The 22,937-nt window shown below is 39.4% G+C and overlaps 1 protein-coding gene across 2 annotated transcripts in view; it reads left to right on the top strand.

Moving 5' to 3' along the window:
* Positions 1-22,937, top strand: part of atf6 (activating transcription factor 6) — a 41,507-nt gene that overhangs the window by 8,744 nt on the left and 9,826 nt on the right. The window contains exons 6-15 of one of the 2 annotated variants that reach the window (XM_038306562.1): positions 1-204; positions 4,066-4,235; positions 10,893-11,078; positions 11,179-11,270; positions 13,184-13,330; positions 15,008-15,103; positions 15,209-15,311; positions 16,004-16,077; positions 16,336-16,447; positions 22,073-22,157. In XM_038306562.1, coding sequence (XP_038162490.1) covers positions 1-204; positions 4,066-4,235; positions 10,893-11,078; positions 11,179-11,270; positions 13,184-13,330; positions 15,008-15,103; positions 15,209-15,311; positions 16,004-16,077; positions 16,336-16,447; positions 22,073-22,157 — 1,269 coding nt within the window. The remainder of the gene's footprint in view (positions 205-4,065; positions 4,236-10,892; positions 11,079-11,178; positions 11,271-13,183; positions 13,331-15,007; positions 15,104-15,208; positions 15,312-16,003; positions 16,078-16,335; positions 16,448-22,072; positions 22,158-22,937) is intronic. The other variant, XM_038306563.1, reaches the window with a different exon arrangement.

The following is a 22,937-nucleotide window of genomic DNA, read 5'->3' as shown; positions in this document are numbered from 1 at the left end:
CCAAACCTGCTCAGCCTGCTAAGAGGCCAATCCAGATGGGTCCAAAATTTTCCATCCAGCCCAAACCACTTATTGCAGCTATGCCCTTGGCTCCTGCAGCGGCTCCCTTGCAGGCCAAGACGATCATCATCCAGCCCCTGCAAACCGCCATGCTGCCTGTCGTCAAACCGGCTCCAGTGAGCATCCAACCGGCACCCTCTACAGGTCAGTTCTCACACAGCTTTTAAATTACACCCTTTACCAAGTAAATATCAGTTATTATATTTCAAAGAACGAAACACAACTATTTGTTCACAAAGTCATAACAATCCTGTTTAAAGGCGTTTCTGTATTTCTAATACTTTTTACATTGTGAATGCAGGAGTATATAGAATTATTTATCAAACTAAAAAGAAGATAATAAACTCAAAATATCTTTTCTTTTTTAGATTCCTAAATAGCCCCCCTTTGATTTGATTACTGCTTTGCACACTCTTGTTATTCCCTCGAGGAAATTCTCAAGATTGTCATCAGAAATGTTTTTTCTCACCGTATTGAAGGAGTTCAGAGTTTGCAATATTAATAAAGAAAAATCCTTAAAGGAGAAGATCGGTCAGTAGTTTATTTTTTATATGCCTTTGCCAGTTAATGTGGTTTTGATGAGAGGAAGCAAATTGTAGTTTTTTACAGAGCCAGTAGATGGCACTTTGATCTCAGTTATTCCTCATTAAGAAACCCGCTCTAGCTATTTCTTTTGGGGTCATAGATTAGAAACAATGAAGGCTGGTGTAAATACTTATGTCACTCCGTAAAAATTCAAAAAATATCCACTGGACTTGGTTTTCAAGATTTGAAGAAGTTTCGCCACCTCTCCAGGAAGCTTTCTCAATTCATTTATGTCACTGCACAGAGCCTTAGTCACATTGCTGTTTAAGGTCAGTTATGGTCAGGTATTGGCCAATATGGACAATGGGTTAGGGTAAATTATGTTTTTTTGATTGGAAGAGAAAGTCTCCAGCTGGATATTCATTGTGTTAAATATTTGAATTTGTTCGTTTGAAGGTCTGCTCAGTGTTTACAGCTAGATAAAGAAACTTCATTCAAAAATGAGATGTGTTCTGCAGGTTCTGATATATGCAGTCATTTATTCTGAAAGAACGAGCAAACAGAAGTGCTGGTTGCTCTTTCTTTTCATCCCACCCTTGTAAATTCTTCCTACAGATGGTGAATCTGGACGGAAAACAAAGAGCTGCCAGAACACAGATTTGTTAGCAGTTCTAACAAATGCTTTCAGTTGATTAACACGGCATTAGAGATGAAGAATGTTGGTTCTTTTTGAGTTAAAGCTGATCTCACAAGCTTGCTTGATCAGACACTATTGGTTTTGGTTCTTTATTCCTTCTTGGGCCTTAAATTGTGGGCACATGTTTGTTTGAGTTCAAGTACATAACTCAGGAATCTCTCAGTGTGGAATGTGGATGTTGAAAAGCAAAGGTCAGTATGCCAAACATCTTCACCACCTGTACTTTAAACACACGGAGCCCAATTAAATGCTGGGGGATCCCCAGGCTGATGGGATTTAGAGGGACTTGGGTGGTATGATTGACCTCAATACACAACCAGAGCTTCTAGCGTGTACATTCCCCAGACAGCCTGAAATTGTAGTTTTTATTTGTCATTTTATCTTAATACACCATGTTAACTGGATCTTTAATTGTTTCTTGTTGCTTTTCACTCCAAAAAGATTGGAGTATTGATAAAGGCATTTTCAAATAATTGACACAAGAGTTCTTGACTTGAAAAGGTGCTACATAAGTACAGGCTATTTTAAAGGAGAAGTTCGGTTTTTTACACTTTAAGCCCATTTTCTGTAGTGTCCAGGATGAAATCGAATGATCGACACCAAAAGTTTGACAATTGGTCCTGTCTCTGCTTTTTGGCTCATTTAGAATCACCCCCTGGCTGCTTTAGAATAGCTTTCATAGAGCATGTCCGATAATGTCCTTAAAACAACCTTAAACGTTCTTTTTTTAAAATATGCTACTCACCGTGTCGTCAGCGCTGTTCAATGACGTTCCAAAAAAAGTTTCGTGAAGAAAAACCGTTCCTGTAGTGTTTTATTTAGCATTTTGTAGTGCAGTCGTGGGTGAGCGGTTAGGGTGTCAGACTTGGATCCCAAAGATTACCGGTTCGACTCCCGACCCGCCAGGTTGGTGGGGGGAGTAATTAACCAGCGCTCTCCCCATCCTCCTCCATGACTGAGGTACCCTGAGCATGGTACTGTCCCGCCACACTGCTCCCTTGGGGCGCCATTGAGGGCTGCCCCCTTGCACGGGTGAGGCATAAATGCAATTTCATGGTGTGCAGTGTTCACTTGTGTGTGCTGTGTCACAATGACAATGGGAGTTTCCCAAAGGGCTTTTCACTTTTTCACTTGTAAATCCCATTGAGTTCTGTAGGAATAGTCAATATTCCCCTGCCACCGGAAACGGAAATGGAGCCTGTTTACACAGTTGTAGTCTTTTCGCTTCACTCTGTGTACTCCGACGTCGAGAATCAAGAATCCACCTTTCGTATTCCATTTTCAGAGTTTTTTTAAGTGTTTAACAGAGACGTTAGCACCTCGACGTCGGAGTACACAGAGTGAAGCGAAAAGACTACAACTGTGTAAACAGGCCCCATTTCCGTTTCCGGTGGCAGGGGAATATTGACTATTCCTACAGAACTCAATGGGATTTACAAAATGCTAAATAAAACACTACAGGAACGTTTTTTCTTTACGAAACTTTTTTTTGAACGTCATTGAACAGCGCTGACGACACGGTGAGTAGCATATTTAAAAAAAAGAACGTTTAAGGTTGTTTTAAGGACATTATCGGACATGCTCTATGCAAGCCATTCTAAAGCAGCCAGGGGTGGATTCTAAATGAGCCAAAAAGCAGAGACAGGAGCAATTGTCAAACTTTTGGTGTCGATCATTCGATTTCATCCTGGACACTACAGAAAATGGGCTTAAAGTGTAAAAAACCGAACTTCTCCTTTAATTCGGTGTAGACAATCATAACGAAAATGGAGAAAAGAAACACCCAAGTTACTATTCTCTTCAACTTGTAAGATGGTTTGCTTCTTGTGACTTTCAAAGTATAAGAATGACTAAACAGCTTAAAACTGAAGCTCCCTGGATGCATAAACACTAGACGGGTGCATGAGGAGCAAGAGGAAAACTACCAGGGAACAATAGCATTAGGTGGGCATGTCACAAACATTGGCATAAAGGACGACCAGTCGATAAGATGATTACCCTGGAACTCAGACCTGAAACTCGGACGGTCGTCCACTACGCCTTTAGCCATTAGATAAAGAAGCCATCGTGTTTAGCAGTTAGCATATTAAATAAAAAACAAATAAATACACAAATAAATTTAATTATCAGAATCATGGAGGAGAGTTACTTTTAGTAATTGTAGTGAGCAGGTTTGAAATTGCTGTTTATCTCTGGGCACATAATTAAAGAGGATTATTGGTCTATTTGTTTAGTACAGGAATATTAATGTTTGTTATAATTACTGGTCAGAATGGTGTACTCCATTTAGTAACTTGCTCAAATATTGGTCTCAAACCACCAACTTTGCAGAAAATATTTGAGAAATGTCGACCCTTTTTCAAGTTCAGTTCACTGATGTTCAGTAATAAGATGTGGTCTTATCACTCTAACTTTCAGTGTAGCTCTGCTCATAAATCTGAACTGTTCCTGATGCAGAACAGCAACCCACCCACCGACATTATCTATAGGATAGAGCCAAGCTTTGACTGCAAGCACTTAGAAGAATACGGCATGTTTTAATCCTTAAAATGTAAAACAAAATGAGCTACCTAACATTAAAGGTATAAAAAGTTGAGCTTTCCATGAAGACCAAGCTTCCTCACCCACCTGGTTAAACAGCGCAAATATTTGTGGTGCATTTACCATTAACCAAATTCCAGGAAATTCTCCCCCATGCTTGTGATCACACTGTTGGTGTAAAGTGAATGTTGAGTAAAGCTTGGGATTAAAAGATGTCCCCCCTCTGTGTCTTTCCCCCTCAGGTCATTCTATAGTGCTGTCTCAGCCCAGCCAACTACTCCAGATCCAGACTCCACAGGCCGTCCCTGCTAGTGTGGTTGCTGTGCCAACACTCAACCAGGACAAGCCTGTTCCGGTAGCTGCTCCCCCGATGGTTTCTGTCACGCTTCGGACCCCTTCCTCAGACGAAGATGTAAGTCACACATTTTTGAGTTGTTGGCAGAAAGGAACAGAAAACACACACTATTAGTTTAAGATCTCTTCAGCGTGAGATCAAACATGATTAGAACTGCTGGGGACAAATAATTCGTCCACATGGTTTGATAACAAGCATCTCCTAAGACTTGGTCTAAAGGGCTCATTATGCTTGAGAGTCCACACGGAAAACGAGCCGCCAGTTAGAGCATCTTTAGCTTTTATGTACATTTATGTACTCTGTGCGGCTATACCCATCTGGCCGGCTCGGGGGCCACCTTGATTAACTTACAACTTAATCAAGGTGTTCCAGAGGGACAGTCTTTTATTTCCTGGAGTTTGGACGTCATACACGCGCCACTTTGTTTTTAAAAATAGAAATATAAAAAATATAACCGCAGATGTCTGGGGGACAGTGATTCGCCTACATGTTATGAATGCTGGCGTACAATAAAGAATAAATTACGAATTACGAATTAGTTTGTGCCTTCAAGAAGTTGCCCATAGGAAGACGTTACTTGGACATAACCTAACCGAATATCTTCAGAACAGCTTCAAATGACACAAAACTCATATGGGTGAGTAGAACATGATGTAATAACGTAAAATCAAGGGCCACATGTAAAAAAAAAAAAAAAAAACTGCGTTCCCCTTTAAGCTTAGGGGAACAATACAAGTCTCACATTCCCATCACATTAGTCCTTATAACAAACTCCAAAAAGGTTACATCTGTCTTTGTTTTTTGACATTTTCTTAGGTAAGCGTCTTTCACTGCTGTCAAAAATGCAGCCAAGTTTCAAAAATGCAGCCAAGTTTGAGGATGTAAGAAGGTTTTAGGAAAGGATAAACCTGATTAAAAGACGTAAACGGCCAAATGAAATGGGAAGACATTACATCTCAGTTTGTGCATTTAAGATGCACACATGGCTCCATTTAATATCACCGATTGTTTTGTCCTCAGTGGATCAGCATGTCTCTCTTTCTCAGGTTTTTTCTCTCGGTCATAGGAGCTATTATACAAGCAAGGTTGACTTTTAAAGCTGTTTCCTCACCATCAGTCTGCCAGTGAGTTTTTTCATTAAATATATGATGCCTTCAGCTGTTGTTTATGTATGGGCATGCAGGGTCATGCTCATATGCCCTTTCTTGCAGCTGCACAGAATTAAAGCTTCCAAAAATGCTCAGTTACTCCCTATGTAATGTACGACATTTTGATTGTCAAGCTCACACTGGATAGATCAAGTCCAACACAAACTCATCAGTTGGGATCCTTTTCTTGTATTTACTTTAATTTCAAGAACCATTAACTTTTAAGTTCTGCTTATAATGGGAAAATAGAATGCTGATGGATATGCAGTCAAACAGTTTCTTTATGTTAATGATTGTGTTTTTCCAAATGGCTAGACAAGATTTATTACATTTCATGGACCAGGGCCTGTCAGCGGAGACACTAATGAATACAGACCAGGACCATTTTATTATTTTAAGACCTTGATAGAAAACAGCTCCACCTCCTTAAAAAAATGAAGCACCAAATAAAAATGGTAAAACAAGGGCTTGTAAATGTACAAATCAATTTGTGCGTTTGTAGAACCAAACTTTAGCACCAATTTGAAAACTTTATCAAATCAGCACCAGGAACTCTAAATTTCAACTCTAAAAAAGTGTTTTAATACCCAAAAACGATCTAGAAATACCAGTAAGTAAAAACTAAGTGTATCTCCCCTTAATTTGAGTAGGTGAATAAGATGACTTGTCAATGGAATAGGTATTTTTACTTTAATTTTAAATGTAAATTGCCTTGTTCTATTGGCAAAGTGACTCACTTAATTAAAGAAAATTAAAGAAAATGCACTTATTTTAAGAGAAATTACTTATTTAAATTAAAATTTTTTGCAGTGTGACAAAAATCCAGAATAAAGTTAAACAGATTTTAAGCTCCAAGGTAATGCAATAAAATTTTGGTTGAAGTATTGAGGAAGCTGAAGATAAACTGTTATTTTTTGCCAAAGCATAATGGACCATAAATATGTTCCTACATTTAATTCTAGTAGGAAATCAATGTTTTTTCTTTTTTAACAATCAGTTTTACCTTGAATGTTGCATCTGTGTGCACAATAAGTGTGTAAAACATTTTTAAATGTAGAACTGTACTTGTAATGGCTTCAATCTTTAAAACTAAAAAGCCAAATTACAGTCCATTGGTCAGTTTCATCCTATCGATTCTTTCCACAGATGATCAGCTCATATAATAAAGTTTTTTTTTTTCAGTATTGATTAAAAGGATTAAAACTTTAAACTTCCAGTTTTAGTCAGAAACGTGCTCACCGAAACTTGTACTTTATGCTCTTTTTTGAAGTCAAAGTAAATCAGAAAAATGCTTGGAAGGTGGATGACTTTGCAGTGTCCAACACAGACTCTTTTCCTCTCTTGTGTTATAATCAATAACTATTAGAAACAGATTTTGTTCGGGTCTTAAACGTCAAGTCAGACTTCAGAGGAAACCTGGAATCAGTATCAAAATGTTTTCTTGTCAGCTCAAGCTTCAGCAGTAAAACATGAACCTATTAAAGGCTTTTTACACATTTTATATGGTTGTTAATAAGTGCAAAATAAGCTGTATGTCTTATAGAACCTGTGACAATGTCATTAGACTTAAATGGGAGTGAAAATAATCCACTAATGATCATTATATTTGTCTCTGCTTAGTTTGTTTATAGGATGGGTGGATTGACTGTCATGTCAAAGTAAAGAAAGGCAGTAACAATACATCTATAAAAAAGATTTAGTTAACACTTTGTGTTTAGTTTATTTAAAGTTGTAATGCAGCTAAGATTTCCTTTTATTATTCACTGATCTCACAATGCCTCATCAGCTGCAGGGACTGTTCCAGACAACAAAACTGTCAAATAATAAACTCCCCAGTCTTCAGTTGTAATTTATGATGCTTGCTTGCAGTCATTTCTCTCACATTTGTTTTGTCAACGTTTCAGTTTCTTTTTTAAACATTTCTTGTTTGGTTTCTTTCTCCTGTCTCTTCTTGGATATTTGTGTTCATTGTCCACACCTAACTTTCTAATGCCATGGTAACTTATCCGATGTTCTTAAAGTGGGTAGAAATGGCCAACAAAGCAGAGTAAAACGCTCTCATTGCCCCTTATTATCACTGTATAGAGCTGATGTCCTGGCCTGATGTATGGGAAAGGGAATACCTTCAGTTATGACCTAATAGCACAGTGTTTTGTTTTTTTAGCCTTTTGTAATTCATCATGAGCCTAACAATGCTGGAATTTCTCCGGTTATTGTGGGTATAATCGAGTGTGGAGACACACTTTCCCTGCCAAATCTAGAGAGTGATGTGAAGGAATTTCAAAACCCCGAGGCCAAAGCAAATACACCCCCCTCCCCGCCATTGTTAAGATACGGTCAGTAACATTTACAATGGGGTGATAAAGGGGGCGGGTCTGAGCACTGAGAAGGGAAAACATCGGAGGGAATTGGTTCATGCCAAAGGGAAAGCTCTGAAAGCACACAGAAATACAGTTTGTGTCTCAGTTGGTGGCCTTTTGAGCAGACGCAGTGATGTCACTAAATGTTCAGTCAGAGAGCCTGTTGAGCTTATTGGTGTCGTGTGAGAGTGCATGCTTTCTGTGTCCTCCACAGCTGCGCTAACTTGCTTTAACTTGGCTGGCTGCTACACTTGTAAAATGTCTCTTAAAGATGACATGCATAAAACAGGTGCTGCAGCAGGCTGTCATCCTATGGATGCCTATGGGTGTCATTGCTCCTGTTTTTTTTTGGGGGGGGGAGGTTGTTCTTTTTCCACAAGTACTATATTTTGGCCTCTGTATGTCTGAGAGTTTAAACGGCTGCTAATGATTACATGCTTCAGACAGGTGTTGCGCAGTCCGAGGCCCTTTGCGACAGCTGTAAACAGCCATCAGGGGATTGGGTCAGTTTAATGTAATAGGCTGCTACGCAACTAACGATTACACTGTGTGGAATCGAGCCGTTTGGGTGTTCGAGACCAGAGGGGAAAATTAGAATGGAGATAGCCTGGGAATTTCTTAAGCAGGCCAGGATTGTTAAAGGAAACTTTATATTAATCTCAGAGTTTGAAACTTTATATTTATATATTTACACTTTTGTCGGATGCTGGAATAATTGTATTAAATAACTGTCCTTAAGACAAAGTAATGGACATTTCACATAAAAGTTTAGATTGTTTATAAAAAGAACTGTTTAAAATAATCACACAATTGATTATTTAGAGATTTAGTGAGAATAGAAAAAAAATTGTGAATTTTATACAAACATAAACTCAGAAATGATAAGTTAGAGCTGCTTATCAAAAGAAGAGGATTCTCCAAACCTTTTATTGGGGTTTGTTTTATAAAATAAATGAAAACAACAATGTTTAAGTACTGACCCATTTAAATCCAGTCTTAATTTAAAAAAAGGCATTTTTTTCATTTTCAGCTTACCTGAAAACCTAAAATATATTCTTAAAATTGCATGTTTTTATGCAAAAAAATTAAAATAAAAAAATCCCAATAAAAGCCTATAATGACAGTTCTGTTTAGCAGTCACTCTATCATTGAAAATTGATAGATACAGAAAGAAAATCCTTGAGGTTATTGGACAAAAATATCCATACAACAAATTTTTCCGAATATATTACCCAATGATTGAGGGACAAACACTCAAATTTACTATTGGTCTGCATGTTGTAAAAATTTTGACTGTTGGTAGTAATAGTGATGAGCAGAATTAGAGCAAGTAAGACGTTTGGGTTCAAATGTGCTTTTTCTGTATGCCTAGCTGTTTTCCTTCCAATGAGGTTGCAATCATTTCCAAATGCAAGGAGCTTTATTGAAACAGGCCACTTTCCGTACATTTATCCTCCTCCCCTTCACTGTTGAGTCGATGTAAAGCTCCCTGTTACCTTGGTAACCATTTACTTGTAGTGTTCCCAGGCTGGGGCTGGTGGCAGGGCTCCCACTTCTGGGCTAAGAGACATGGGGGTTTCTCAGGAGACAGAAAACAAATACAGCAATCCAGATACCTTGATCACCAGTGGGTTTATAAGGCCTGAGCTTATGGAGGCTTATTCTAAGGAAGGGGATTGTGTTAGAGAAAGCTCCTCCAATGAGGGGTCTAGATGGACGGGTTTTATCTTCCCTACGAGTTCATCCTAGTATACTTTTGCATAAAATGACTAGATTTCATTTATAAAAAAGGTGAGGTGGAAAGATTTACAAAGCATGGATTACTACTTATTTGTTTTTATGCATAGTGCTTTTTAACCCCTTTTAAATAAATATTTGCATTAACAAATTTGCTTTCTAAATAAGATTTATTGACCCTGTGTGTACAGATGATGAAAGCAGGGATTAAGCTTGGCCATGGCTGATCTTCGTCCAGATCTATAGCATGCCTTCAGCTCCCTGTGTTTATGTGTCTTGGATGTGGATCCAATCCTTACGGGGCGACGCACCACATAAACACATCCTACCCTCACATTTTAACAGTCATCACTTAAGAGCTTCTGACCTCTGAGAGTCTTTTATAAATGTTCTATGCCAAAGCATAAATGAGTGCACATTAGGCCTGTCTGTGACACTTGTTAGAGAGGGGTCCATAATACAACAAAACATCTTGGACATGTGTGTTTAATATTATTTCACTGTAATGCATGGAAATAGAAGAAGGTGAAACACTGTTGGGTTGTTTAGCCTCTTTAGTGTTAGCTTTTTTAACTTTAACTTTATAATCCATTCATTTCTTTGTAAAAATCTAAAGTCAAGTCCTTAATTTACATGTCTTTCAATATTCCAATTATTTTTTTTTTTTGTACACACCCACCAATCTGGGATGGCTGCGGTTCAGGCCGTCTGTGTTGGAGGAACATTTAGCACATTCACCAGGAATGACAGGTGGGACAAGTTTACTAAAATGTAGACCATTGTTAGATGTTTACAAAGAACAGATCGCTTTTCTTTGCTCCTTTTATAAATGAGAAATTGTCGCTATTTTTAAAACAGAGTCAATTGCGGTATCAACAGCTGAGTCCTCCAGAGTAGCCATGTTTCTAATGCTCCGGCAAGACCCTTCTGACTGTCGTCATTCCTACATGTCCTGCCCCAACAAACACTGCTGGCATAGCATTGGTCTGACTGGTTGTTACGAGACAGACATATTCAAGAGGGATTTGTTTTGAGACTGAAAACTCAGATCCTGCGGCAATCCAGCTAGAGGCACAAGGTTAGGCCTAAGTGTGTTAAAAGCCTAAAAACGAAATGGGGTAGAAAATCCTGAGGAAATTTAGCTTTTTTTTAGCCTTCATGTGGAGAAAAACTAACAATATTATTCTTATCAATCAAATCATCTGTATGAAACATGGTGGTGGTAGTATCATGATTTGTGTTGCTTTTTTAAAGCTGTTTTTCAGAATAAAGGCAAAAATTAAACCTGTTACTTGATGACATTTTTGTCTTTCCACTGCATTACTTTCTGTTGTTCCTTTCACATAAATAAATTGGGGGAATTTGTTATAACCTGCAAGTGGAAAAAGATAAAAGCCACTGTGTGCTGTCACCCAAAATACATTTAAAGGAAATTTGTAAACTGTTTTCTCTCTGTGTTCTCATTCCAGACCAAGTTCTCCCAAAAACAGCAACGAATGATAAAGAACAGGGAGTCGGCATCGCTCTCCCGCAAAAAGAAGAAAGAGTATCTGCTCTCGCTGGAAGCTCGTCTCAAAGTAGCTCTGTCTGAGAACCAGGCGCTCAAGTGTGAGAACGGCAACCTGAAGAAGCAGCTGGAAGGCCTCCTGAGCGAGGTAAGGAGTGAAGTTGGATGGAAAATGAAAATCGACAAGAGGGGGCAAAAACTATGTATTAACATGTAATCCATGTCATGTTTCCTCATTCTCTTTGTAGAACTCTGTATTAAAAGCAACAGCACCCAAGAGGAGAGCTGTGTGCCTCATGGCGGTTCTGGTGTTCCTGGTGCTCAATGTAGGACCAACCAGGTGAGGGTCGGATAAGTAACATCTGCTGTCCTTCATCTGTGCCATACAGCTATTGAAGTGGGTAGCTGCAGTTTTGTTTGGAACTAGGGGAGAGACAATGATGGCAGAAACTGGAGCTGAAATGTTGCACTGAAAAAATATCTAATGAGTAAGAATGTCTTAAAAAATGTGTATTTACCCTTAATTTAAGTAGGAAAATAAGTTGATCTGCCAATGAAATTAGCATTTTAAATGCAAATTTTCTTTTTCTATTCGCAAAGTGTTTCTCTTATTTCCCCAATTGAAGAAAAAATGCACTTATTTTAAGAAAAAAATACTTAGATTTACATTTTTTGCAGTGTATACAAAGTCCCCTGATGACTGTAACACTATTTGTGTTTGATTCTTTTAGAAAACCAAACGGGAAGACCCATGACTCATTGAGATTCTCCCTCTTTTTGGAGGTTAAACAGAACAAGCCTAACGAAAACAGCATAAAACAAAGAAGGATTCTGTTGCCTTTTCTCTGCATCAAAAGTAAAGGTTCAGGGATTTTGTCAGAAACAGGCTCAGGGTTAAAATTTATAGTTTTTTTATTACAGTATTTCTCCACTTCAGCGATAAGTGGCATTAAGTTCAGGGAAATGTGGTTGCTTCAAGTGGTCTAATTGGAAAATACAGAACAAATGCAGCTTGCCTGTTCCACACTGCCTTTGTTTTCAGACTGAATGTGAGCTCGCAAAAATGTAATGGCTAAAAAAAAAAGGGTTAAAAAGTGAGAGAGAGAGTTCAAAAGTGTAAAATATTTTATTTAGCTGTTTTATGTGTTGCTTGTTATAATATTGGTGACAAATTTAATTTTGTAATAAAAAACCCAAACTGGGTTTTTAAAAAAAAGCAGAAATCTTGATTTTTGGCAGCAGATGGAAGGATTGTGTAATTCCTCAAACTAAAGCTCAGCCTTCAACTCAACAATAACGAGAAATTCTGTTTTCATTTTGCAAAAATGTTTTCCTCCGGGAATTTCCTTTTCCACAAAGATGTAAGCATTACTTGTTGGGAGTGATGATCTGCTTGCCTTCCAGGGCTGGAAAAGTGTTTTCTGGTTCTTAGAAATGAAGAAGTTTTTCCTTTTTGATTTTAGCTGAACCGTTTTACATTTTGCCTTTTAAAACTACAAATATAAACAGATTTTATTTACATTTTATCTGATTGATAAAATGTAAAAAAAATTAAAATGTGGTTTACATTTCTATTATGCGGAAGAGGATTAGGGCCACTGAAAAAAAAAATGTTTACTGATTTTTTTTCCATTTTATTTCAGTATAGTATGGGAAAAAAAGTCCGAATTCTGAGATTAAAGTCAGAATTCTGACTTTTTTTATTGTCAGAATTCAGTCAGAATTCTGAGATTAAAGTCAGAATTCTGAGAAAAAAGTCAGAATTCCGAGATTAAAGTCAGAATTCTGAGAAAAAAGTCAGAATTCTGACTTTAATCTCAGAATTCTGACTTTTTTCTCAGAATTCTGACCCTAATACTCTTCCGTACTATTATTCTTTATTCTTATAGCTGTAAGAAAATCTAAAGCAAAAGACAAGGACAGTCACCCAATTTTTCTGCTCTACAAATATGGTTGTGATAACTTGGAGCTAAATTAACTTTGAAGCTACCTCTTAAGATTTTGAAATATATGGATCATGTTAATTGTTCTGGTTTTGGTTTTTAACCCTTGAAATTTGTGCTTAAAAGTCTTGAAAATTAATGCAGGATATCTGTATGCCTCAACTTTTCCTTTTAGAACAGATTTTGGAATTTGCTTTTGTTTTCAAAATAATCTCTTGTTTTTTCATTTTGAAAAATGGTTTAATATTTTTTGCATTAGTTCTCTGACTGCTCCTAACCTACTTTATCCGTCCTCCTGTGTCGTCATCAGTTTGTTCCAGAGCAGCTCCCTCTCCAACTTGGACGTTGCTCCCATGCAGCACGCTGGCAGACACCTGCTCGAGTTCTCAGCTGAGGCTGAGGCTGACGTGGTGCTGGGTCCCGAGCTCACCAGCAGACCTTCAGAGCTGCCGGACAGGTGTGTGTGGAGCTAAACTGCAGCCGCATAGCTTAAATCTTTGTGTTTACCCAGTGTGTTGATAGACACAGGATGCACCTGTGCTTGGGCTCTGTCTGACCCTGTGCGGCTAATTATGCCATGTTGAAACAAGCGTGCAACTGATTATCCAGTGTCAGCCTCTTGAAAGGCTGCAGACCTACATCCAGACGGCTGGTGCTCAGAGTTTGAGTAACAAGGTAGAAAAGTGGAACCAGGCCTTGTTTGACATTGAGCCTTGTGTTGATAATAACCCTCCATCTCTTCTTTAAATGACCTAGAGGCGAAGCAGGCATGTTGACAAATTGTATAAATGTCACTTTTTATGGCAAATAAAAAAAACCTGCATGTATTTTGCAAGGTGGTCATGTTGTTTCTCTGCAGCATAACCAGCAGAGTTGTGGGTTAGATATCTGAGCAGAGTTTGTCACATGTTAATGCACACCATTCACCAGTGTCAGGTTTCCCAGCAGCATTTAACCAGCTTAGACAGTAAGGTACACAACAATCTTTACTTAAAGGAGGAGGGGGGGTGTAACAGAAATTAGGGTCCAACTGAATAGAAAGGTATTAAAATTATAATCAGGGATCTGACTTGTTGTATAGTTGAGGTATATGTAGTGTACTTAACGGCTAACATTAAAAGCTAAGGAAAGGATTATGTTATTTTTTGCATTTTTCTTAAAAAGGAGCATTTTTGAGGGGGGGTTCAGACTGAGCTGTCTGCATCAGCACCTCAACCATCTGAATCATTCATTCCAAGAAGGTGAAATGTTAGGTGGAGTTATGACGAAGTCTGCTGCTGATCAGGATTGTTCCCTCATTGTATAAACCCATTTCACACTGGCTGAAAAAGCTGTTTAAACCTGGGAACAATCTGCTTTTAGTAGCAGTGAGAACAGCTCACTGACGCGTGTCTACCCAAGTCAAACGACTAAGCAAGTGACCTGGGTTAAAATCGCTTCGGCTCTGATCAACAAGCTTTGGGAAACGCCAGAGCCGGGTTGACCTGCTAAATTGCATAACACCATTGAACACACCGCACAGACGTCAACACACCGCACCATTCACTTCTGGTGAGAGGGACAGATATAAGAGCAAAATAATAACGAATAATATCCATTATTTACTTCCCTGATTTCGACTGCTCACCCAGCGTGGTTTGGTCATCAGACACACGGGTGTGGAACAGTCCTGTCTGAAAGTAGCACCAACATTTCTTTAGTGTTTTTGTAATGGCTCTGTGTTTTTGTGCTTGTCTTTTAGAGAAGGGTCAGCATCTCTGCTCTGTTCAGCGATTGGAGCTCTGCAGCCTTAATCAAAATGACATTAGCTCCATGTTTACACCTCAGGGATCCCCTGAAAAATGTCATTTATTATATATTATTAAGGTCCTATTCATCCATCCAAGCATTTTCCCGCCAACAATTCTTCCCCCTGTCTTTGCATGTTTTTTTCTGTGTTACTAACCATACATCCGTGTTTTCTTCATTATTTTATCCGTGTATCTATCCAGGCTGTTTCCTCACAGATTTGGGATCAACTATGCACATTTAGCAAACTATCCTTACATGCAGCATTTATTCTAACTGTGTGTTATTTACCTTGTGTTTTTTTTACCCCCTAAGCTAATAGGGTTTGTCTGTCTTGTTGTTTCAGATCTGAGGACAAGGCGCTGATGGTTGTGAAAAGTCCTGACTTTCTTAGACCTCCTCCCCCCTGCCAGCCTCCTGTTAACAGGACCAAGTGCATTGAGTAAGAAATGGAATATTGTTCCGCCCTCCCGCACGTTAGCTTTCTCTCATTCTTTTCGCACGAATCCGCAAAAATCATTAAATTTTCACTGTTTTAACTTGACAGGTTGGCTCATGAATTGAGGGGTTGGGTCCATCGCCACGAAGTACAGCAGACCTATTCCAGACGCATGAGTAACAGCCACCATAAAGCCATCAGAAACATTCTGGTAATCTACAACAGCTTTATGTTAGGGGCAGAAATCTGGAGTACACTGGCCTTTATAAGAAACCAACCTAAAATATGAAATGAAATATTATATATTCTGCAAATTACACCTACTTTGTTTAGCAAGCTGTGATTTACAGTGTCAGTTATTTATGCAATCTAGATACTTCCTCTCAGCACCTTTTTTTTGCCACCCCTAACATCGTCCCCCCCTTTGGTGCCTTTCATCTCTCTCTGTCGGCCAGAGTTTAATCCTGCAGCCCTGAGAAAGTAAACATAACACTTCGAAAGGAGCTCTAGGATTAGTGCCCCCTGCTCTCTTTTCCAACATTTTATTCCAGTTAATCTGCCACAGCAAGCGTAGTCTCTCGCAGCTGCCCATGTAGAAGAGACATTGTTTAGTTACCTTCAAAACAAGTAGATCAAATTAGGTCACTGAGATTCATGTGATTAGTGGTAAAGCTTTTAAAAAGCATTCGCATCGAAGTGATTTTTGCCCTCTGATGTAAGGAGGAATCATTTCCTTTGGGGTGTAATTGTTTTGCCTCATTAAAATGTGTTTCAGTCTGCTCTTATAAAATAAAAAAGGTTTATTTTAGGCTAATCTTGCAATAATGTGCTGCTTGCTTTTTTTATGGAATCCCTCTTGATTTGTGATATAAATATTGAAACTAATTCTGTTTCTTTTCTCAGCAGAAAACGGAAAATAAGGAAGATGATCTCGTTCAAATAGTCCCAGTCCCATACGGAGAAAGAGCAGAGAAAAAGTTAGTTTCTTTATCTTTTGTCAGCTGATATGTTTAGCTTTATGTGTGTTTTATGTTTTGTGATTAAACTTTAGAAGTTACAATCAGACATTTTTTCCATTCCTGGAGTTTTTCTTAACAATCTGCTTTTTTACACTTCACGGTTAATGGTGAAATATACTTTTCCAATCCAGACAAATCCTCCTGTCATATTCTGCCCCTGCTACTCGTTAATCATTAATCAGGGTTAATGTCTGTGTCTCTGTAATCCATCAACAGAAATCCAGGCAATGAGGTGCAGATTTACTACGCGCCTCAGCACACCTACAGTGACTTCTTTGATGAGCTCAATCGGCGTGCAGACACTTTCTACGTGGTGTCCTTTCGCAGGGTGAGTAAAACCGGAGCAACCATCCGCTTCAAACGAGTAAAAATAACTCCTGTCTCAAAAGCAGGATTAGATCAACAGCTCTATTTAAAAATGTTCTGCTCAGATCAGTTTTGTAATCAAAGTATTAGGAAAATTACCTTGGATCCTACTTAGAACTCCTATTTTGCAGTAAAGGGTTCGCTAAAGGTAATTTTTTTGATATAAAAGAACAAATGTTTTATTAGTACTTTACTTTGCTGCTTCTAATATCTCAGTAAACTGCACTAGCATTTCTTAGTACTTTCCTTAAACCATTTAGTTAGCATGTGATATTTAAGCATTCCTTTTTACTCATTTAGTGCTCAGAAAGCCAAACAAAATCTTCATATTATAGGAAATCTCCAATTAAGTTTTAACTAAGCAACAAAAAGCACAATTTCTGATTTCTTCTTTATATATAAAGAAATACATTTTTTTTTTTTTTCAGAATGAGATTTACTTTTCTTTCCTTTTTGCTTGAAATTAGAAATCTGCAGGTTCAGATGGATCCTGGAGCTGAAAGACAATAGCTACGTTTACATGGACACAAATAATCGGATCGAAGGCCTGATCAGATCAAAAATGTTTCATGTAAACATGTCAGACTGAAGATTCTAATCCGATTCGGTCCGATCGGAAATTAATTTAATTCCGAAAGAGAGAGGTGGTTTTTACCGAGCGCCATTCTGATTGGCGTCCATGTAAACACCCATTCGGATCTTAAGAGTAAAATAATCTTCACTGTGCATGTGTGCGACATCAGCGTGACGTTTTTCCGCCTTGTCGACAACAGGAAACCACCGGTCGCTCTCGCTCTTGTTGTGAACAACATGGCGGGAGGAGTCTAGGAACGCCGACTTACACACTCAAGTTCATTTAAAGCTGCAGGAAGCAGGAATTTATCCTCCTCCTCTTCCTCTTTTCTCTCTCCACAGCCCACTCGCTCTCCCACGCCGGTTCAATCGCTCATTCTCTACATTTTCTCTCGGACATTTCGCTGCCAAGCGCTTTTTTCCTCCTCTCTCCGTTTTTCTTTCCGCTCGCTCCGAGCGCATCGTTTGTCAGGCCTCCCAAAAACCAGACGCAGACAGAACTGCCAAGTTTGGTAGGAAGTTCTGCGCATGATTCAAAAGATTTAATCTGATCCAACGCTTGGTACATGTATACACACGTCATGATCGGATCATTTCATTTAGTGCCCATGTAAACAGAGATTTTGAATTTCCGATCAACCAAGGTTTGGATCGGATCGGGGAAATTTTGCGCATGTAAACGTAGCTATTAAAGTCTGATGAAGATGCAGCTTTCATAATTTGAAATGTCTTCTGAAGTTCACTGGACACCAAAAGAAATTCATATTAAAAAAAACGTTTTTGTAAACGTTTTATTTAGTGTGATCAAAATTTTGAGTAGAGCGATGAAAGATGACCTTTCTTTTATTGTATAACCACACCTGTTTGCCAGTCACTGAGTTTGACTCAATGTGGTTCAACAGTGAACCACTAAGGCCTCCATTAGATAATTAAGCTTTATGAGATTTCTTTAGTTTTCTCCTTCGTTTCTAGTAGGTAGCACTTTGTACTAGTGCAAAAACAGAAAATGTAACCATAATTATTTTAACATTGCTGTTATTATATGTAGATGGCATTTTGAAGCAAGATGAAAGTCAAGTTTATTGAATTGTTTTCATGATATAGGTATTGTGATATTCAAGAATAATTCTGCTGTGGCGGGTTGTCCCTAACCTTAAAAGCAAAATGGATTGTTGTGAGATTTGTGAATTCATAAACTCCCTAGAATGCATCTTCCCAGAAGCCAACAGATGCCTTGGCCTCGATACAGACAGGTACTCGTACTCGTTGTTGTCTCCCGCTTTATCCGGAACCGGGTCGCGGGGGCAGCAGACTAAGCAGAGACTCCCAGACTTCCCTCTCCGCAGACACCTCCTCCAGCTCTGTTGGGGGAAGCCCTAGGCGCTCCCAGGCCAGACGAGAGACATAGTCTCTCCAGCGTGTCCTGGGTCGCCCCCTGGGCCTCCTCCCGGTGGGACGTGCCTGGAACACCTCCCGAGGGAGGCGTCCAGGGGGCATCCCAAGAAGATGTCCGAGCCACCTCAACTGACTCCTCTCGATGTGGAGGAGAACCGGCTCTACACTGAGCCTCTCCCGAATGACCGAGCTCCTCACCCTATCTCTAAGGGAGAGCCCAGCCACCCTGCGGAGGAAGCTCATTTCAGCCGCTTGTATCCGGGATCTCGTTCTTTCGGTCATGATCCAAATTTCATGACCATAGGTGAGGGTAGGAATGTAGACCGACCGGTAAATTGAGAGCTTTGCCTTTTCGCTCAGCTCTCTCTTCACCACGACAGACCGGTGCAGCGTCCGCATTATTGCAGCAGCCGCACCGATCCGTCTATCGATCTCCAACTCCATTCTTCCCTCACTCGTGAACAGGACCCCAAGTTACTTGAACTCCTCCACTTGAGGCAGGAACTTGGAGGAGAGGGGGATACGTTTGGGACCAATGAAATGCAGTGACGTGTATGACGTCAACTTAAAAGCAGAAGGCACCAGGATTTTACCGCAGTACCCTCTATTTATTTTTGAAAAACGAGCTCAAAGACACGATGTGTGCCTTTGTGGATGGGAAAGATGTTTGGCCGTTTCTCCCGACCACTCTTTGGTAAGAGTTTGATTTATCAGTTAAATCCTCTAGTTGGGAAAATTGTGATGCATCACATCTGCTACTGCTGCTGTGATATGCTTAAAGCTCGACATAGGAGTCAGGTGCCATTAGGTGATTTAGCCGATCAGCTCGAAGAACTGTACTGAATGTCCCTCCCTATTGTGAAACGTTTCCATTGGAGCATTTCCAGATGGATGTAGAGTTTAAATTGAACTACACAGTTCAATCTGGCTTATGCCAGGTTAGGTTATCCCAGTTCAGCCTTACTTTTTGGATTTGTTTTTACTAGAATATAATGTTCTATGTTTGATTGTATCTAAGTGAAAAAAGAATGAGGCTTAGAATGAAAGGCTGTGTGGAAAGAAGCCCTTATAGGAACGCTGAAAGCAGCAGTCCAGGATAAGGTCCTGTTTCTCACTGTGAGAGTTTGTTTCTTACATCGCTTTATTGGCTGCTCTCACTCAGTTTATTTGTTTTGTTTCCTGGGTTCCTGTGTATGTGTGTTTGTGCATAAAAAATGTGAGCTGTTGGTTTCTCATATTGCTATTCTAAAACTGCCAAAGCTCTGGATTAAATTTAAATCTTGTTTAGATTAGGCCATTCACCACCAGGGCTGACTTGTGTTTCTTAAGGTGAAAATCCTTTGCAGCTGATAATGTCCGGTTAGCTTGTCTCCTGCAGTCGAGGTCCCTGATTTAATCATGTTGTACCAGGGTTGGGTCAGACAGTCAAGGTCAGTATGGGCAGTCAGGTCGACCACCTGCATCTCTATGACGTTACAAAATGGGGTGATTCAATGGAATGAAAAACGGGAAGAAAATATGAGACTCCTGTTCTTTTGTTTTGCAGGACTTTTTGTGTTGTTTTAACATCAGTACCTTTATGTAAAACTGTAAAGCGATGAGGTCATGGAGTCACCCCTGACTACTATTGTGTTTTATGTCATTAAGTCTGATGGAAATTCCATCTGTTGTGCTAAGAGCAGCAGCTTGCACGTCACTTTCACAGGTTCGGCGTTAGGCCAGCGCGCTGATGAGGAGCAGCTATGTGACTGCTGTTCCCTCCACCCTACAGTTACGGATGCCTGGTCACTCTTTTGAAATCCTTGTTTATCTTGGCCCAAAGCTCACACTTTATCTTGCACTGCTGAGTGCATATACAGCGCTCAACCCATATTACAGAACATAACAATTAGGAGAGAATTTTCATATATTCTTCCAGCAGCTCATTGGTGATGTTGGACGAGAAGGCCTGGCTTTCAGTCCACTATCTAATTAACACCAGAGGTTTTCTGTCTGATTTAGGGCAACCTTCCATGCACATCCAAAACTAAACTCTCTCATACATTTCATTATGGACCTTAGTTAGTGCATTGGTGTAAAAGGTTTAAACGTGTCAGAAGAGAAAAAGTCAATTTCTAAACTCTAAGCTTGGAACTATTGACCAACATATCAGAGTTCATTTCACTAGAAGTAAGGAACCAAGCCCAGCTCCTGGAAAAATGATCAGCTCCTCTACCAGATATAACACTATACATTCAGTCAGATGCTGTTGTCCTGGCAACTATCTAACCCAGGGGTCTTAAACCAAAACTGCTTAATGAGCCGTATTGGACCAAAAAACAAAAAACTAATCTGTCTGGAGCCTCAAAAATATAAAAGTCTTATACAGTAGTAGCCAATCAATATTTCCCCACTTACCTTAACGGGCCTTTGGCTGGTCCTTGGCTGGTCCTTTTTAAACATCAATCTTTGTACTAAAATATTCTTTTTGTCATGATTTGCATACATTAAGATCTAAAAAGAATCGTCATCTCCCTGTAGTTCAGTGAAAGGTTAGAGTCGGACTAAAAAATATGCATGCCCGGGAGAAGGATGGGTTAACTCCAGTGGCTGGAATTTGGATGGGATTCTGCTGGGAGTCGCAGGGAAGTGGGCTGCCATTCGGCTGGCGTTTGACTGGGAAGGGCCATTTTGAATGGATGCTACTGTATAAGCGTCGTGGCAAAATGGGCTCTAAGTGTGTTATCCCACAATACAAAAGGACTACATGGAGTTACAGTTTCATTACAGTGTCACAAGTACAGAGCAATAAGATGAACTCTCTGCATTTAACCCATCCCCTTGGGGAGCAGTGGGCTGCCATTGTGCAGCGCCAAAGGAGCAGTGTGGGGTTAAAGGTGATGCTCAGAAACCTGGAGTGACAGTCTGTGGGAGTGGGGTTCAAACTCAGAAGCTCAGGATTGCAAGCTGTGTGCCCTAATCACTAGGCCGCCAGTCCCCCATTTGGAATGGACCACCAAGCACTACAGGACCAGTTAGCAACCAGACTTTCTTGGTCTTCTTCTAGCAGAACTGCCCTGTCTCCATTGCTTTGACAAACGCTAAGCCTCATTCTCTGACAGTGTTTCAGAAAATTAATAAAAGGTCTTGTAACCAGAATTGAATGAGCTTATCTTGACACTGACTGACACTTTGTAGCAGTAATAGCAGCACATACTGTATTTGCAAAGCAGAGGTGTTTCAAGCAGGACTCCCTCATAGGTCTGCGCTCTGTTTGGCCCTATACTCATTTGGTCCAAATTGAGCCACAATCATCATACTTGTCGCTTCGTTGTAAGTTTTAGTTTGCTTTCAAAAATGACAATGTGAAAGCAAACCACACTTAACAAAATTGACTATTGGTCCAGATCAAACAAGGATAATTTCTACAACTTCTTGCAAGTGATTCCAAAGCCATCTACATTATAATGCATCCTAAAACGTATGGTTTTAATTTTGGTGAATGAGACCACAGCTCTCATTCACCAAAAGCCAGGGAAGTGTTAAGGTTCAGAATGTTACAACCTCAGCCAGCATTTATTTACCTCTGAGTGGATTGATTTTTCCCCATTCCATGACATTCCCCTCTCTGTTTTTTTAGGATCATCTTTTACTTCCTGCCACTAACCACAACAAAGGGAGTCGACCTAAGATGTCTGTCGTATTGCCAGCTATGAACATAAATGGTAAGTGCTGCAACACACGCACATGACTGTTGGTGTTTATTAAAAAATCAATGAACTGGAGACTTAAAATGAGAAATGAACTTTGTAAACAGACTTTCTTGACATTACAGTTCAGGATTACAGTTGGATCCAAGTAAGTTCAGGCATAATTTTACAAGGCAAGGCAGGTTTTATTTGTATGGCGCAGTTCAACACAAAGACAATTCAATGTGTTTGACATGAATGAAACAATAAAATAGAAGCAGAATAAAAGCAAACAATAAAGATGATGATAAAAGCAGGTAGTAAAGCACATAAAGCAGCTGGACCACAAACTAACTAATGATACCCCAATTAACAGTAATTAACAGGTCTAAAGAAATGGGTTTTTAACTTTTATTTATAAGAACTCAGGCATTCAGCACTTTTACTGTCAATAGTTTTTTTTCCCAGATAAGTGAAGCATAGGAACTAAAGGCTGCCTCTCCATGTTTGGTTCTAGTTCTGGGTGGACAGAGTTGACTTAACCTAGAACACTGGAGTGATCTGAGAGGTTGAAGCACAGACAACAGATCTGTTATGTATTGAGGTGCTGATCCATTAAGGGATTTAAAGACTAACTGATATAAACAAGGTTGTACTATTTCCTGATTAGTATAACCTTGGACTGGAAGAATCCCAGCTGTTTGTTGAACTGTTTAACTCTAAACTGGACTCTGCATCACACTTGCATCATTATTCTGCACTACCAATGTGCCAAACATTTTTAATCCTTTTAAATAGGACACATCTCAAATGTTT

Source organism: Cyprinodon tularosa, unplaced genomic scaffold (assembly GCF_016077235.1).
Source record: "Cyprinodon tularosa strain WSP-4 unplaced genomic scaffold, ASM1607723v1 ctg585, whole genome shotgun sequence".
In the NCBI taxonomy this organism is placed as follows: domain Eukaryota; kingdom Metazoa; phylum Chordata; class Actinopteri; order Cyprinodontiformes; family Cyprinodontidae; genus Cyprinodon; species Cyprinodon tularosa.
Note: the sequence above shows the minus strand (reverse complement) of the source record. Positions and strands in the feature narration are given on the sequence as shown.